At 35.1% G+C, this 15,081-nt stretch overlaps 1 protein-coding gene across 4 annotated transcripts in view; it reads left to right on the top strand.

Annotated features, from left to right (window-relative positions):
• Positions 1 to 15,081, top strand: part of NEGR1 (neuronal growth regulator 1) — an 808,029-nt gene that overhangs the window by 453,741 nt on the left and 339,207 nt on the right. For all 4 annotated transcript variants that reach the window (XM_034653698.1, XM_034653697.1, XM_034653699.1 and 1 more), the window contains exon 3: positions 7,600 to 7,725. In XM_034653698.1, coding sequence (XP_034509589.1) covers positions 7,600 to 7,725 — 126 coding nt within the window. The remainder of the gene's footprint in view (positions 1 to 7,599; positions 7,726 to 15,081) is intronic.

Here is a 15,081-nt window from a genome sequence, read left to right as displayed (position 1 = left end):
AAATTCCATCCATTTCATGAAGCCTTTTCTAATATCAGTGTCCCCTCTAATCTGACACCATAGGCAGAGTTAGATTTACTACTCTGTGTTTCCAAAACAACTTATATTGCAAAATCCACTTTGTAGGATTTATGACTCTATATTATAATTAATAGTGTTAGGTCTTTCACTCTTTAGACATAGACTTTAAGATTAGTCTCCCTAATCTAGTCGGTGCTCAATAAATGTTTGTTGGATGGATGGATGGATGGATGGCTTAAAATAGGTTACCACCTGTTCTGTCATTTTATATAGCTGACCTCCTGAAGGACGAGGTCAATTGAAAAAAACTTATACATAGGTTTTCTAGAAAAGGAAAAACACTAAGTTAAGCAACATGATTCAAAGTTTGAACCAAAGTCTGAAAGATACATTTTTTTTTCTCAGACATGTTCTTTGCCCCCAAAAGTAGTACTGGCATATTCCATCAGTAGGTATTCACAAATCTGGCAAGTTTGCATTTACAAGTCACACTTGGGTTATTTTTTCCTCCTATCACTATCTGAGTGATGGGATGAAGGGAGAAGCCATAGAAACCTCTGAAATGTCATAAACTATAAAAAGTCAGTTATAGTCTATGAGCTGGAGAAAACAATGTTGGTAGTTAGATGCAAGCCAGTAAACCATCAGGCACCCACAAACAAACCAATTTAGAAAAAAAAAGTCATGAAACAATTTCTTCTCTCAGTTTGAGAACAGCACCTTTTCCAGGAGGTTTGTTATGTAACGTGGATCTGCTTTCACTTTCTGGGGGCTGGCCAAGACTGAAAAGGGAAGTGCCAGCCTAGGAGAAGGAAGACTGTTCTTTTGATGCTGCCAGCCATTACCAGATATGGGAGTGCAAAAAAAAGCCAATTCTTCAAAGATTTATAGTTATGTCTAGCTTGTTGACTCAAGCAGTTTGGAAAATCTTCAGAGATATGGTTTATTCGAACTAACCTAGACTCCAAGTCTGTGGAGAGGGGAAAAAAGAAGCAGAAATAATGTGTACATAGTCTTAGAGTCAAATCCTTTTGGCCTCAAATTTACATACCTTTTTAAGTAAAAAAAAAAATAATAATAATCAACACATGCAGTACTGCATAAGATGTGACAGCCTATTCTGTTGAATATACGTGTATATGACTATTGTCCAATTAGTTCTCTGAGTTTGCATGGCAAAAACTGTGGTAGGCAGTGAAATAGGAAAATACTGTGCTTTTAAATGAGTTAAAAAGAATATTGAATCCGCAAAATTGGAAAATCCTTGAAAAAAGTCGCAGAGGACCCTTGACACTATAATTACATTTTCACTATATTCTCAGAACTTATATTATATCGTCCTTGCAGTGGTATGAAATTCTATGGGAAATCTTCATTACGAATCAAAGAAATATTAGTTCAGCTGTACCAAAACAATAAAACAAATATTTGTGGAATATCTTTGATGTGTCAGGCCCTTGTCTAGATGTTGGTGATAAGCTGTTGAGTAAAGTAAACTAGTTTCCTACCCAAGATCTTTACTTTTGTTCCATGAGGAGAAGAGGCAATAAACAAAGAAGTAAATATCAATGACACTGGCAGATTTAAAAGATGCTATACCAAAGAAACTACAAAAGGAGGAGTGAGGTGGTACAGAGGGTTATAGGTGCAAGCTGTTATCTCAAAAAGGCACATACCCAGAAAAATCTCTCTTGCTTGAAGATGGTCAAAGCCATCAGTGACACAGTGCTTTAAGATGAAATTTTAACCCTTTAATATTCACTCAGAAATCCACATTTCAGCGTTTCTTCTTTGTAGTAAGTTTTGGGGGTGGAGGAAGTCACTGTGGAGAAAGGTGAGTCCAACAGGACACTAAAGAGATGGGATAACATATATTTTTATTTCTGTTTGGCCTAGTAAACACATTTGGAGAACACATCTCGTGACTGTGTGCATAATTCAACTAGATACATGAAAACTTTTAAATGATTTTAGTAATAACTTCAGAGAATGATGGAAAGAGTGCACTTGCCTATGAAACACTGCTGTGATTTGTACACCCTGCCTAAGGAAGCAAGTGGTGTTTGCAATGCCCAGAATACCATGGTTATGATAAATACCGAACTGCTGTTTCTTTCAATAATCTGTGAATGTTTGGGGCCAGATTAAATACATAGTTGAGCCACTTTTAACCTGGGCAATCTAAAGAAGTCTTCCACACGGATTTGCATGTACTGTGGTCTTTCCTGGACTCTTACAACCTAAGAACTCCATGGGGCATTTACTTGGTTCTGTGAGCCAATGCAGCTGTCCAGATCCAAATAGTCAGTGTCTTGAACCTATAGTTAAGATAACCATCAAATAGATCCTCTAAGGGTTTTCAGTGTTATGTGTGACACACATGTCATGGAACTTAATGTAGGTGTGAACTCTATTGTATTTATTATTTCTGGAAATCGTCTGGACGGACATTTAATATAATAAAACACTGTGCTCACATGATTCTCATGATATACAGATTAGTCACCCTTATGTTGACTTCTCAAATTTTTGTTGGTTGTGTTCCAGACTACAAGATGGATTCTTAGAAGAAATTTAAGTTAAATCTGTGGAAGCTGCTCATTAAACAAACAAGCACAAAATGTATTTTATCTATGTAGGTAAAAAATATCTGCACATTAAAAGCAAAACAAACAAACAAACAAAAAACCAAATTGATGCCACTCACAAACTCAGTTGCACATCACGATGAGAAAGGTGGGGAATACTCCCAAATGGTTGGTTGTGTAAAATCAGTAGTATTTTTCTGATTGACTTATTTATCTTATACATGGAATTTAAGAAAGAAAACAGATAAGCATACAGGAGGGAGAAAAGAAGAGAGAGAGAAGGAAACAAATCATGAGAGACTCTTAACTATAGAGAACAAACTGAGGGTTGTTGGAGGGAGGTGGGTGGGGGATGGGATAGATGGATAATGGGTATTAAGGAGGGCACTTGTCATGATGAGTACTGGGTGTTATACATATTTGGTGAACCACTGAATTCTACTCCTAAGTGTAAACTAACTAGAACTTAAATTTAAAAGGAAAGAAAGAAAGAAAGAAAGAAAGAAAGAAAGAAAGAAAGAAAGAAAGAAAGAAAGAAAGAAAAAGAAAGAAATCATTAGTATTTGGTTTGGATATGTATTCTATGATTTTCCTTACTGACACTGCTCCATACCCTAACTGAAGACACTGTGATAGATGGCTGAAATGAGAGAAGGCAGTTGGGGCAAGTTAAACTGCACAATTTTTAATGAAAGTGAAACTAACAAGAAATTTAAATTACCTTTAGTGAATTGAAATCTAGAGATACATCTAAAATGCCTCATCCCCTCACCATGGCATCCACTGAATAGACGTTGAGGACAGGGTACTCAGTAGTAGTTGAATTTGAGGCCCACAAATAGTTAAAGGCAAAACAGATTATCAATTTGATGATCCAAGAGTGATTCTTTTAAATGTTTACAGGAATTTAAAAAGCATTCAACCCCAATACAGCCCTTAAATCCTCTTTCAACCTCTGTTGTTTGGAAAGTTTCCAATGGTCTTCAATCTCTCTGTCTTCAATCTCTCTAACTGGTGATAAGAATAATTAATTATGAATGCAGTTGTAAAGTCATGTATATCCCCAATTAGGGTCCCATTAGGAGAATCTAGAACTTCCACCCTTCATTCGTTTTTTGAAAAGATTTATTTATTAATTTGAGAGAGAGGAGAGAGAAAGAGAGAGAGGATGGCCAGGGGAGTGGGAGCAAAGGGAGAGAGTCCTAAGCAGTCTTTGGGCTAAGCATGGAGCCTGACATGGGACTCAGTCTCACAACCCTGAGATCACAACCAGAGCCAAAACCAAGAGTCTGATGCTTAACCAACTGCACCACCCAGGAGTCCCCACCCCCATTATTTTTACTTATGGTGTCATGATGATGATTATGGTGATGATAATGTTATAATAATTACTTTCTCTGAATTAAAGTTTATGTTTTAATGAACAATTTATTCCTTTATTATTCTGCTCTAGGTCATAAATACTTAAATATGTACACGCAATTCAAAATGTTACTAAAATTTGTACTTACTTAGTGTTTTAAAAATTGTGCAATTGGTGATTGAACACATTTGCTCCTTTTTGAACTAATTTTAAGCTCAGTTTCTAAATGAAAAGAGTTTGAGGAAGTTTAATATAAGGTGTATGGAAAAGGAACATACGCCTAGCATAGTAAGATATTTTAGCTTTCCTTATTGCTATCTTTCAATGCAAGTGCATAGAGTATTGGAAATACCATAAGACATGCTGCTTTGTCATTCACAGAGCTCAATAGAGTCCTCCGAACTGTGTGCGTGCATGATTTATACACAAACCATAACATACGAAGAGCTACTAGAACCAGATGGGATTGAGATGCCTGAGATGCTACCATTCTTCCCTGCTTATGTCACCCAGAGTAGAAGCATCCTTTTTCTCTTCTATTTTCTCCTTGTCTGATGCTCCCTCAAATCATACCAAGCCCTTTCCCAGAACCATACCTTATTCTGGATGCAGAGCTAACAATACCTCTATTTCTCTTGTCCTACATTGAGGTTATTCATAGTTTTTCTCTATTATAAAGAGTACCACACTGAATAACTTTGCACATAAACTATCCTACATGGTTCACTTTAAAAGAAACTTACATAAAACTAATGTTTGCTGATTCGAACCCAGAAGGCATACCTATTAGACATGTGTTACTCATGTAAAATAGAAAAGGAAGACATGGAAAATATTTGTCTTCTCTCAGTTACTCACTGTTTGTCTCCCTCTTTTAATTTTAAGTTCCTTGAGGGCAAGGATTATGCCTTGAAAATTTTGCATTTCCTGTGAGTCCAGAATTATTCCCTCCATAATACTCAGTAGAAGTTTTCAGTCTTGAACTGAATATGAAATGGCTTTGAATAGTCAGCAACCTAACACCTGTTTTTGCCTCCACAAGCTACAATGCATGTGAAGGATTTCACTGGCTCTCTTTACACACAGCATCTGCTGCCGACAGGTGATGCATTCTGGGGAGAAGAGCCTTGCCAGAGGGATTTTCCTTTACTAACATCCTCTTTCCAGATGTTTCTTCCCTGTCGTATATCCTGAATTATGAGGCCCCAGGAGGCAATGGCCATCACTGAGATGACATGTCACACCTGGAATTCGACACTCTTCTTCCCCCCAACATTTTCCCAAAGTTAAATGTCATATCTAAGTTTATTGCTAAGGGACTTGGTTGTTTCTCTGTGAAGCCAAATATTGTGCTTAATATTAGTTTACTACTTGTGTTTACCACTTTAAGTATAAGTAGACATGTAAAGATGAAACTAAACTATTTTAAGATCAGATGGAATTGACAAAATAATATAGAAGATAGAATTCGTGGTCTTATGTCATTCCATCATTTTTCTTAAATATACATATCACTATCTAAAGTTGAACTAGTTATATGTTTGGAATATGCAAATAAAGTAGACTGATCTCTATGTACTGCGTTCTCTATGAAGGAAAGTACTATATAACTTTTTGAAATAGTGGTATTGGTATGTAATTTTGTATATGTATATATCCACATATGTACACATGTACTTCATAGTTAACTATTTCAAACCTGTACCTAAATCCACCTATCCAGATGATAGTTTTGTTTAATGTAAGTTGATTGATATTAACTTTCCTATTCACCAATGAGTCATGCACACTTTACTTTCTTCATAGGATATCTTAATGTCTTTATTTCTGTTCTGTTTCAGTTAAGCTAAAAAGAGTCTTCTATTTGGAATGGTTTTTATTTTATTTATTTATTCATTTGTTTATTTATTTATTTATTTATTTTTGCCTGGAAATAGCTCACTGAAGAGTTTAATGATAATATGTTTTAAATGCCAATTAAAGAATGTCATTTAGAAACAGTTACAATGGTGTATTACTTAGAAATAAGCTTTTGTTTCAATTCTAGCAACAGTTACATGTAATTGAATACTTTATATTTACAAGCAAATCATTCTAGGGTTTTTTGTCGCAAAGTTTTGGTTTCACTGAAAAATCAAAGATGATTTTCAAAGTCTAGATGATTTAATTTATCTTTGTAACAAATTGTTAACTACCTTTTTAAAAATAACTATGAATGCATATCTCTTGCATACAGGAAGCCTAAGAATGGAACAATTAAAAGAATTCTGGTAAAAGACATATTTTTCTAAAAATTATGATATCTAATTGTCATTTATTAGTTTCAACCTGGAACTTCAACATACTGTAATTTGTATAGAGTAAACTAAAACTTACGACACAAGCCAATCTTACACGCTAACAAATTGATGAAGTGATGGAAGCATGGGAAAAGGGCAGTAGTGAAATTAAATTCAAAAACCATATATGCATTTTAAGTCATCTAATAATAATAGCTAATACTGATGCCAGGGACTTTTCCAAGTTCTTTAAAATATCCTGGCTTATTTAATCCTCACAGTAGCTATATGGGGTTGCCGCTGTAATTGTCTCCAGCTTTCAAATGAAGACACTGAGCCTGAGATATATATATGCACCTTGCCCTGGATAGCACAGCTTGTAGAGAACCCAGGATTCGTATCCATGCCATTTGAGGATGAAGTGAGACCGTTTGATATTTGAGGGAATATGGACATTTTAATTGGAAGTTCATTTAGAGATCTTCCTATCCAGCATTCCCAAAGTGCATTACATGGTCACTAGTTTTATCAAATGCTTTTGAATAAAAGCTTCCATATTCCAGTACATCAGAAACAAAACAAACAAACAAACAAACAAACAAAAAAAAAACAAAAACAAATACCATATAAACTTTTCCCCTTCACTCTTGGAGATTTACAGTAAGCGTAACAGAGCTTCTAAAAAATCCCAGAGTGAAGAGATCTGTTTTCACAGTGGTTTCCAGCCATCACTAACAAGAAAACTCTTAATGAAGACACCTTTCAAGGCTTAGGAAATGAGTCCATTCAAATATAAATAGAAAGTCCAGCCCTACTATCTGGCAGATAGAAAACTGAGGCTGCAAATGCCCTTGTAACCCTGAAATCATACCTCCTAATCGTACACATATTTGACCTCACTGAGCTCTTAAAGCAGCATGTACGCATAACTGTTCTACTATTTTAAGTTTCTTCCAGATTTCCATTTTTATTAAATCATCTCCACAAGAAAACCATCATTTAATGAAGATACATAGATGGAACAGAGTGGCTACATTCTAGTTGACTTATTACAAGCATGAACAATAAAATTTTAATTTAAGTAATATTCAGATTTTTTGGTTATTAAACATTCCATTTATCTTGAAGTACTTAGTATCTAAACATTAGAGAAAAATAAAACCAACCAATGAGCAGAAAACTCTAGGAGAGTCCTGAGGATCTCGAGAATCTCTTTTGAGTGGTGACCATGAGCCGTGAGTACATTTCACCACCACAGCCTTATTATATAATATCATGAAGTTGATCATATGTAGTTCAACAGAAGTTTTATGTATTTTTCTGACCACTACATGTTTTGTCATTTCAGTTCCTCCAAAGATATATGACATCTCAAGTGATATGACCATCAATGAAGGAACCAATGTCACCCTTACTTGCTTGGCCACTGGGAAACCAGAGCCTTCCATTTCTTGGCGGCACATCTCCCCATCAGGTAAAGCAGAGATACATCAGTGTTGTTTGTGCTGCTGTTCAGTATTTTCTTGTAACCTCACTTGTTCAGAACCTAAGAGTCTACTTATATTTTTTACATGTTTCTCATGAGGTGAGCAGGATGCTTATTTTTATACTTAATCTTTATAACTGAAGGCACTGTAGTTCACAAAAGTTAAATAAATGGACAGTTTCTGTCAGAGCCCAGAATAGAATCTGTGTCTCTGGATTCTTAGTCAAGGTTATTTTCATTTTAGTATACTGGATAATCACAAATCAATAGACAAAAAGCTCAAATGGAAATATCACAAGAGAAATATCTTCATTTAAATGTGTAAGGCTTTTATTCCATCGTCATTCACATGTTAATAGGCCAGCGTGAACTGCTAAGGTAATCAAGAGAGAATGAAATTATACAAATTACGGGGTTGCGAGGTCTAATTTCAAAATGCAGTTCAGAATCAAGGATTTGGCAGTTAGAATTAAATTTTAACTGATGAGGAACCTACAAACCCAAGACTTTAAGTTACTTGTACAAGATCACATAGCTAGGTGACATGAAAAGATATACCATTTTTAAGGGCTTCTCACGGTTCTGCCACAGTGCGCATGCTCCTAAAGAGAGTACGTCAACTTTAGGAAGTCGGGGATAATCATCCTCAAAACAAGACTTTTCACAGCCACTCTTCACAGAATCACCACTTTGTGTCAAGTTGAAATATTTGAACTCTCTAGCTTTGACTTGTACCCTGGAAGTAACAGTGTTCCTTTTAATGAATAGGATCCCACATGTTTCCAGTAAGTGAAATTTGACTTTGTTTTGTAGTTTTGGTAGAAACAGCTCTAACAAGGCTAGTATGATGAAATTGCTTTTAAAGAAATCAGAAAGACACCCCTTATGTAGGTGTAGAAAGAGTACAATTGCCACATCCTTTTTATCTGCTAACGCTTTCTTTAATATCACTTATCCTTAAGCGTCTTTCAGTTTCCTCATTTATGCAGGAGGTCTAATGAGACTTCCATCACATGCTAAGTATTGCTATTAATGTGAGAAAAAAATCAATATAACAGCAGTATACACTTATATAATATGCATTATGGCCCCTATAATATTGCTGAAGCATGAGTGTGCTCTTGACTGCCAATACTTCCCTCCTTAGAGCAGCTATGGGATCATAAAACCAGGATATGAGCACTGAATTTGTGGCAGGACTCTCCGCGGGGTCTAAGGGAGACAAGGACTCGCTTGGGATACCCCTGCTTTTATCTCAAGGTCCTTATACATCAATTCAGCCAATCCTGCAAATCTCAGGGCCTCAGTTACCCTCACCTCGTTGTCTGCTTTCCAAAAATCGAATAATAAAAATCCCTAGCTATTGTGAGACTCAAAAAAGATAATAAGCGTAAATGCGCTTTATTAAGTATAAGGTGATATGCAAATGTACGGGTGATTCTTAATCATCTTTCCGGGGATTTAAATCTGATATGGCAATATAATTTTTGTAAGAATGAAGCACATAATCTCCATCTTCATATAATTTAAGATGAATATTTTGGACTGAACTCTCCTGCTTTGCAGTGCTTATTATGCATATTCTTCTTTTTTAAGTGCTTGGATACATTTTGATTTAATTAAATAACGTGAATGTTGGTTAGTGAAGTTATTAGAATAATGATAATGGATAACATCATGAAGCTGAAAGAAGACAGATTGGGTTTATAAGTTAAACTGTGCATGGATTTTTTTTTTCTGTTCCTGCCATACAGAGCAAATGAGTAAAATTAGCATAAATATTAACTGTTATCCAATGAATAGCTAGACATGGCTGATATATTTATAAATGCTTCCAATAATTTCAAATTATAATTTGTTAATGATCTGTGTTCAAATGCATAGCCCTGTGGAGTTTCTGCTGTAAGTAACATGTCTGATAATTCTATTAAATTTCTTCCACTTACATGTTTATATTTGAAAGCCACATTATAAATTTCATTGATCAGTCTATATTTTACCTAAAAAATTACCACGTTTTGCCGTACTCTCGTCTTTTGCTATATCACAAAAGAAAATGTGGCTCAAAATAGTGGTCACCATATGAACAGTGGAGTGTTAGAAACGAATCCAGATATACTCCCTGTCAGTATTAGAAATAATGGCTAGTTTTTGTACATGTGCGATTTGTTTAGATTTTTTCTTAGCCAGTACTTTTGTGAATTTTTGCTGACTCATTCATGGTCTATATCAGTTTTAAAAATAAATAAAAAAATGTCTGGTCACAGGATGATAGCCCCGCAGAGCTTCTCCCTAATCCACAAAAAAAAAAAAAAAGTTAGGTTTTGGGTTCAAGGATACCACAAACTGAACTGGAGGTGTCTTTCTACTTGCTAGTTCAAACCACTTAGCGTACCTTCTGCAAAAACATCTTTCTTGAGAAGTTTCTGGATATATTAGCTTCCTTAGAGTTTACCTATCCTGATGATTTCTTTCTTTTTGTATTTTCTATTCTGTATTTAGGAATTAATTTCAAATTCATGTAAAAATTGGTAGAGAAATAATACAAACTCTGCCCTACATCCTTTACTCGGTTTTGTCCATCATTTTTCCCATTTGCTTCAACATTTGCTGTGTGTAGACTCTGTGGAAATTTATATATTTTTTCATTGCATCATTTGAGAACAATCTGCATATATCGTGCCCTTTTCCTCCTAATTATGTCAGTGTGCATTTCTGAAGAATAAGGACATTCTTTTATATATAACCACAGTGCCGTTTTCAGCTTGTTTGCATTTAACATAGGTATCATACTTTTGCCCCATTACTATTCATATGTCAATTTTGTCAACTGATGGAACAGTGTCCTATATAGTTTTCCCCCCTCTCCTACAACATCCAAGTATCCTATATGGTTGTCACATCACTTTACTCGTCTTTATTCTGGGGTCTAAATCCTTGGTCTTTCTTGTCATTTCCAAACATTGATATTTTTCAACAATGTGTATGCCACCCCCACTTTTTTTTAATAGAATGTTTCTCATTTGGGGTTTGACTCATGTTTCCTCATGAGTAGCTTCTGGTTATGCCCATCTGGGACTAAAGAAGTGAAGTTGTAGACCTCTCGGAATGATATCCAGAGGCACAGGATCTCCATCTGTCCCTCATTTGTGATGTTAATTTTGATTACCTAATCGAGGTGTCTGATTTCTGCATTGTATAGCTTCTTTTGCTTTTTCCTTTCCCATGCTACCAATAGGCAATAGGGAGAGATTTTAAAAACATTAAATGCAAATGTCTGTTACTTGTTAACCTTCCCTCAGATTTTGCATTATCAGTGATTCTTTTGTGAACTAATCTTTACTCTGATGATTACAAAGTGATGATTTTTCTAGCTTGAGCAATCCTACTTTTACCAGTTAGCAGGAGGCATTCTGGTATAAACAACAACCTCACTTTCTTTTTCTTTCTTTTCTTTCTTTCTTTCTTTCTTTCTTTCTTTCTTTCTTTCTTTTCTTTTCTTTTCTTTCTTTCTCTTTCTATATTTATTGTGGCACAAGCTCATGGATTCCCAACTTTTTAAAACTGTCTATAATTCATACTGTCTTTAGTTATTTTGATGCTTAAATTTTTTCTTATTTGGTGAGTGGAAGTCACTTGATTCTGATTCCTGTGTCCTTGTGATATGATCCCATCGTTTTTTGTGGGGGTTTTTTTAGCACTTTCATATTTTCTGGCATGACAAAATATGCCAGCTTCATCTTGTATTTTAGCTGGCCTATCTCTGGAATCAACCATTTTACATTACTTCAATGATTGGATACTGTTTACTTGCGGTTATGATAATTATACATTGGTTTAAAATATATAACTCTGTTGATCTACTTTATAGTAAAATTATCAGAAATTCAGACATCTAGACTACTTTCTATGATATCCTGCTAATGAAAATAACTTAAATAATTTTATGCAAAGGATTAATCCTATTTTGTTTGTTTTATCTAACAGCAATCCTGGAAATAGGGCCTGTGACCTGGTGTGCATACAGAGGGTGATTTTAGAATTAGTAGTAAAAAATATTTATAGCAAGCAAAATATAAGGAGGCAGTTTTTCTATCCTGAGAGATTTAGATAAGTTCATACATCTGTATTTACAAAAGATACTATTCTTTTACCTAATCTATGACTGATTTCATATATAGAAAATTTCATATATTAGAAAATTTTCAAGGTTATCTCAAAATTCATACTATAAGGTACATGATTCCCTTCATTCCTACCGGTAATTTCTTTTTTTTCTTTTGTTACTTCTTATCCCTTTATTGCAATTACCAGTTCTTTCTTTTTTTTTTTTTTTTTTTTGCCTTTTTTTTTTTTTTTTTTTTTAAAAAAATTTTTTTTTTTTTTTTTTTTGGCCTGTTCTATTTTATTTTTTTTTAATAATAATTTTTTTCATTGTATTATGTTAGTCACCATACAGTACATCCCTAATTTTTTATGTAAACCTACCGGTAATTTCTTAGGCATTAGATGGTGCCAGTGTAGTACAGCAATTAAGATTATGAACTTTGTATCAGTCAGAATTTGGTGTGAGACCCAGAGATTCATCTTATAAACTGTAAGATCTTAGACAAAATTGTCAACTTCTTTAAATTTTAAATATAAAATAGTGATACTAATTATCCCCATTTCAGAGTTGTTATGAGTATTAAATGAAATAGTATAGAGCTTTGAACAGAGTCCATGACTTACAGTAAATATCCCGTAATAGTAGCTATTAATTTGCTACTGAAATGTATTTAAAATTTTGATCAAATGGAATCTCCAACCTTGTTTCTAAAATTGAAGGGCTTACTTGCAACTCTTGAATGCACTTCATAGCTGCTCTCAAATGAGGGTATGATAAAGCTAATAGCAACTTAAAACTTCTAGAGAACATTGACAAATTTGTACAAGACATCTGATTTTGAATATCTTTATATTCAAAATAAAGTTCTTAATCATATATCATTGCATTAATAAATCTAGACCAGTCAGGAAAAAAAAATAGGAAAAGCTAACCGATAAGTTTTAAAATAATAGATTACAAAAAAAAAATTACCAAAAAAATACAAAATATAATAATAATAGATTATAGACAGATAACAAATATGGAGGCATTTTGAAAGCCTCTATCAAATTTCCACTTATTATTCGTTGCTGCTTGTCTTAATCTTTGTTTTCTAGTTCATTTTTATACCTGGATAATCTGGAATCTCCAGACATGTTCTCACTCTATCCCGCTGGTGTTTATCAGCTGACAAAGATATTCTTTTGGATCAGGAGCTAAAATATGATCATAAACACTGGGTTGTATGTCTTAAACCCCTTTTTGTCTAATTTACATATGCTTAGTTCTGTTTGATGGAATATATCACCCTAATTATCCATAGAAGTTAAGGCTCTTGCCTAACTCAAAATAAAGACTGTTCAGTTATGTCCCTTTGTCCTGGTATGTTGTGGATTCCATTCATCCCTTCCCATGTGTAGTCTCTTATTCCGTTAAATATCCCCTTTCTCCAGCATCTTCAACCTCCTTCCCTCTATGGACTCCATCCTGTCCACAAACTCAGATTATTCTTTCCTGACGTCAATCCCTTGACACTTTTGTTTGTATCAACAATTATTGAGCCTTTTTAAAGGAGACCACAAATAAAACCAAAAAACATGATTTCAAAGAGACCAAAAGAGGAAAAGTTTTTCTGGAACGGTGAGTGGTAAACAAGATCGATCAGGTCAAGTAAGATAAGACCCAAGCAGTTACTTTTAGGTTAGGTAGTTTGGTGACCATTGTGGCAATTCAGTGACATAATGGACCAGAAACCCAGTTGTGGAGAATTAAAGAGTAAATAAATGAAGAATTTTGACATTGCAACAAAACTATGCATTCAGTTAGTCAAAGCAGAAATTTGGTTTCTCTACTTTTATGCATGTTATTTCTTCTATTAGGAATATTTTTTCTCCCTTGATACTAATGACAAACTCCTACTCATCCTTCAACTTTTTACGAAATTTTTCCTGAGCAACCCAGGAACAATTGGGTGCTTCTTCTTCCATAGTTGCATAGCCCCTTGTACCACCATTTGTGTGGACCTAATTCTCTAAATTGTAGTCCTTGGTCATATTTGTCTATGGCCTCAGGGAATAGGGAATTCCTTCTGCCCAGAAACTGTTCATCTTTGTAGTCCTTGGCTTAGCATAGGGCCTGGTACAAAGTAGGGTGGCCATAAATATTCCAGAGTTAATGGATGCTGCCATCTGTCCTTGCTTCCCACATAGTTAGAACTAGAAATTAAAATTTAAAGTGATAACAGGGTAATGACACAAGGAAGTATTTCTTTTCTTATATCCCCCCACCCCTTCCCCCCGATATAGAGACACACATACCCCTAAATATAAATCAGCCTTTTATTTTCCTTATAGTCTCAGTATGGCTGCACCTTTATGATATTGTGATTTACCATAAGAAATATATATTTGGCCTTTGTCCCACTTCTTGCACAGAGCTCCTAAAACCCTTGGAATTTACTGTGATGAAACCAGCAAAGGTATCTTTTGTTATGTTAAAGAGGCGACTTTGGAGACACACCAAAGAATGGGACTGGAGTTGCCAGGAGAACCAACCATGAGAACACAGAGTTGGAATTTTTAATCTCACCCACCCAGACCTCTGGGGAAGATAGAGGGGCTAGATAGAGGTTAAATCATCCACCAATGGCCAGTGATTCAATCAATCGAGTGTATGTAATGAAGCATCCATAAAGACCCAAAAGTTCAGAGTTCAGAGAGCTTCTGTGTTGGTAAACAAGTAGAGATTTGGGGAGAGTGGCACACTCTGAGAGGGCATGGAAGCTCCTCACCCTTTCCTCATACTTTGCCGCATCCATCTCTTCCCTCTGGCTGTTCCTGAGTTATAGCCGTTTAAAATAAATCAGTAATCTTGTAAGTGAAATATTTCTCTGAGTTCTCTGAGCTGTTCTAGCAAATTAATTGAACCCAAAGAGGGGATTGTTGGAACCTCTAATCTATAGCCAGTTGATCACAAGCATAGGTGACAACCTAGACTTGCTCCTGGCATCTGAAATAGGGGAGGAGGGCAGTCTTGTGGAACTGAGCTTTTAACCAGTACAATCCGATGCTATCTCTATGTCGTGTCAGAACTGAGTTGAATTGTAGGACACCCAGCTGGTGTTGGACAGTTGCTTATTGATATGGGAAACTCCCCCACCACATTAATTGGGTTCTGAACCTTAACCACATTAACATATAAAGAGCAGCTTGCACGAAAGTAACTTTAGCTGGCAGGGTTCCACTATTTATCCATTA

Source organism: Ailuropoda melanoleuca, chromosome 2, assembly GCF_002007445.2.
Source record: "Ailuropoda melanoleuca isolate Jingjing chromosome 2, ASM200744v2, whole genome shotgun sequence".
NCBI classification, from domain to species: Eukaryota; Metazoa; Chordata; class Mammalia; order Carnivora; family Ursidae; genus Ailuropoda; species Ailuropoda melanoleuca.
The sequence above is the reverse complement of the archived record's forward strand: the minus strand, read 5'-3'. Positions and strand labels throughout refer to the sequence as shown.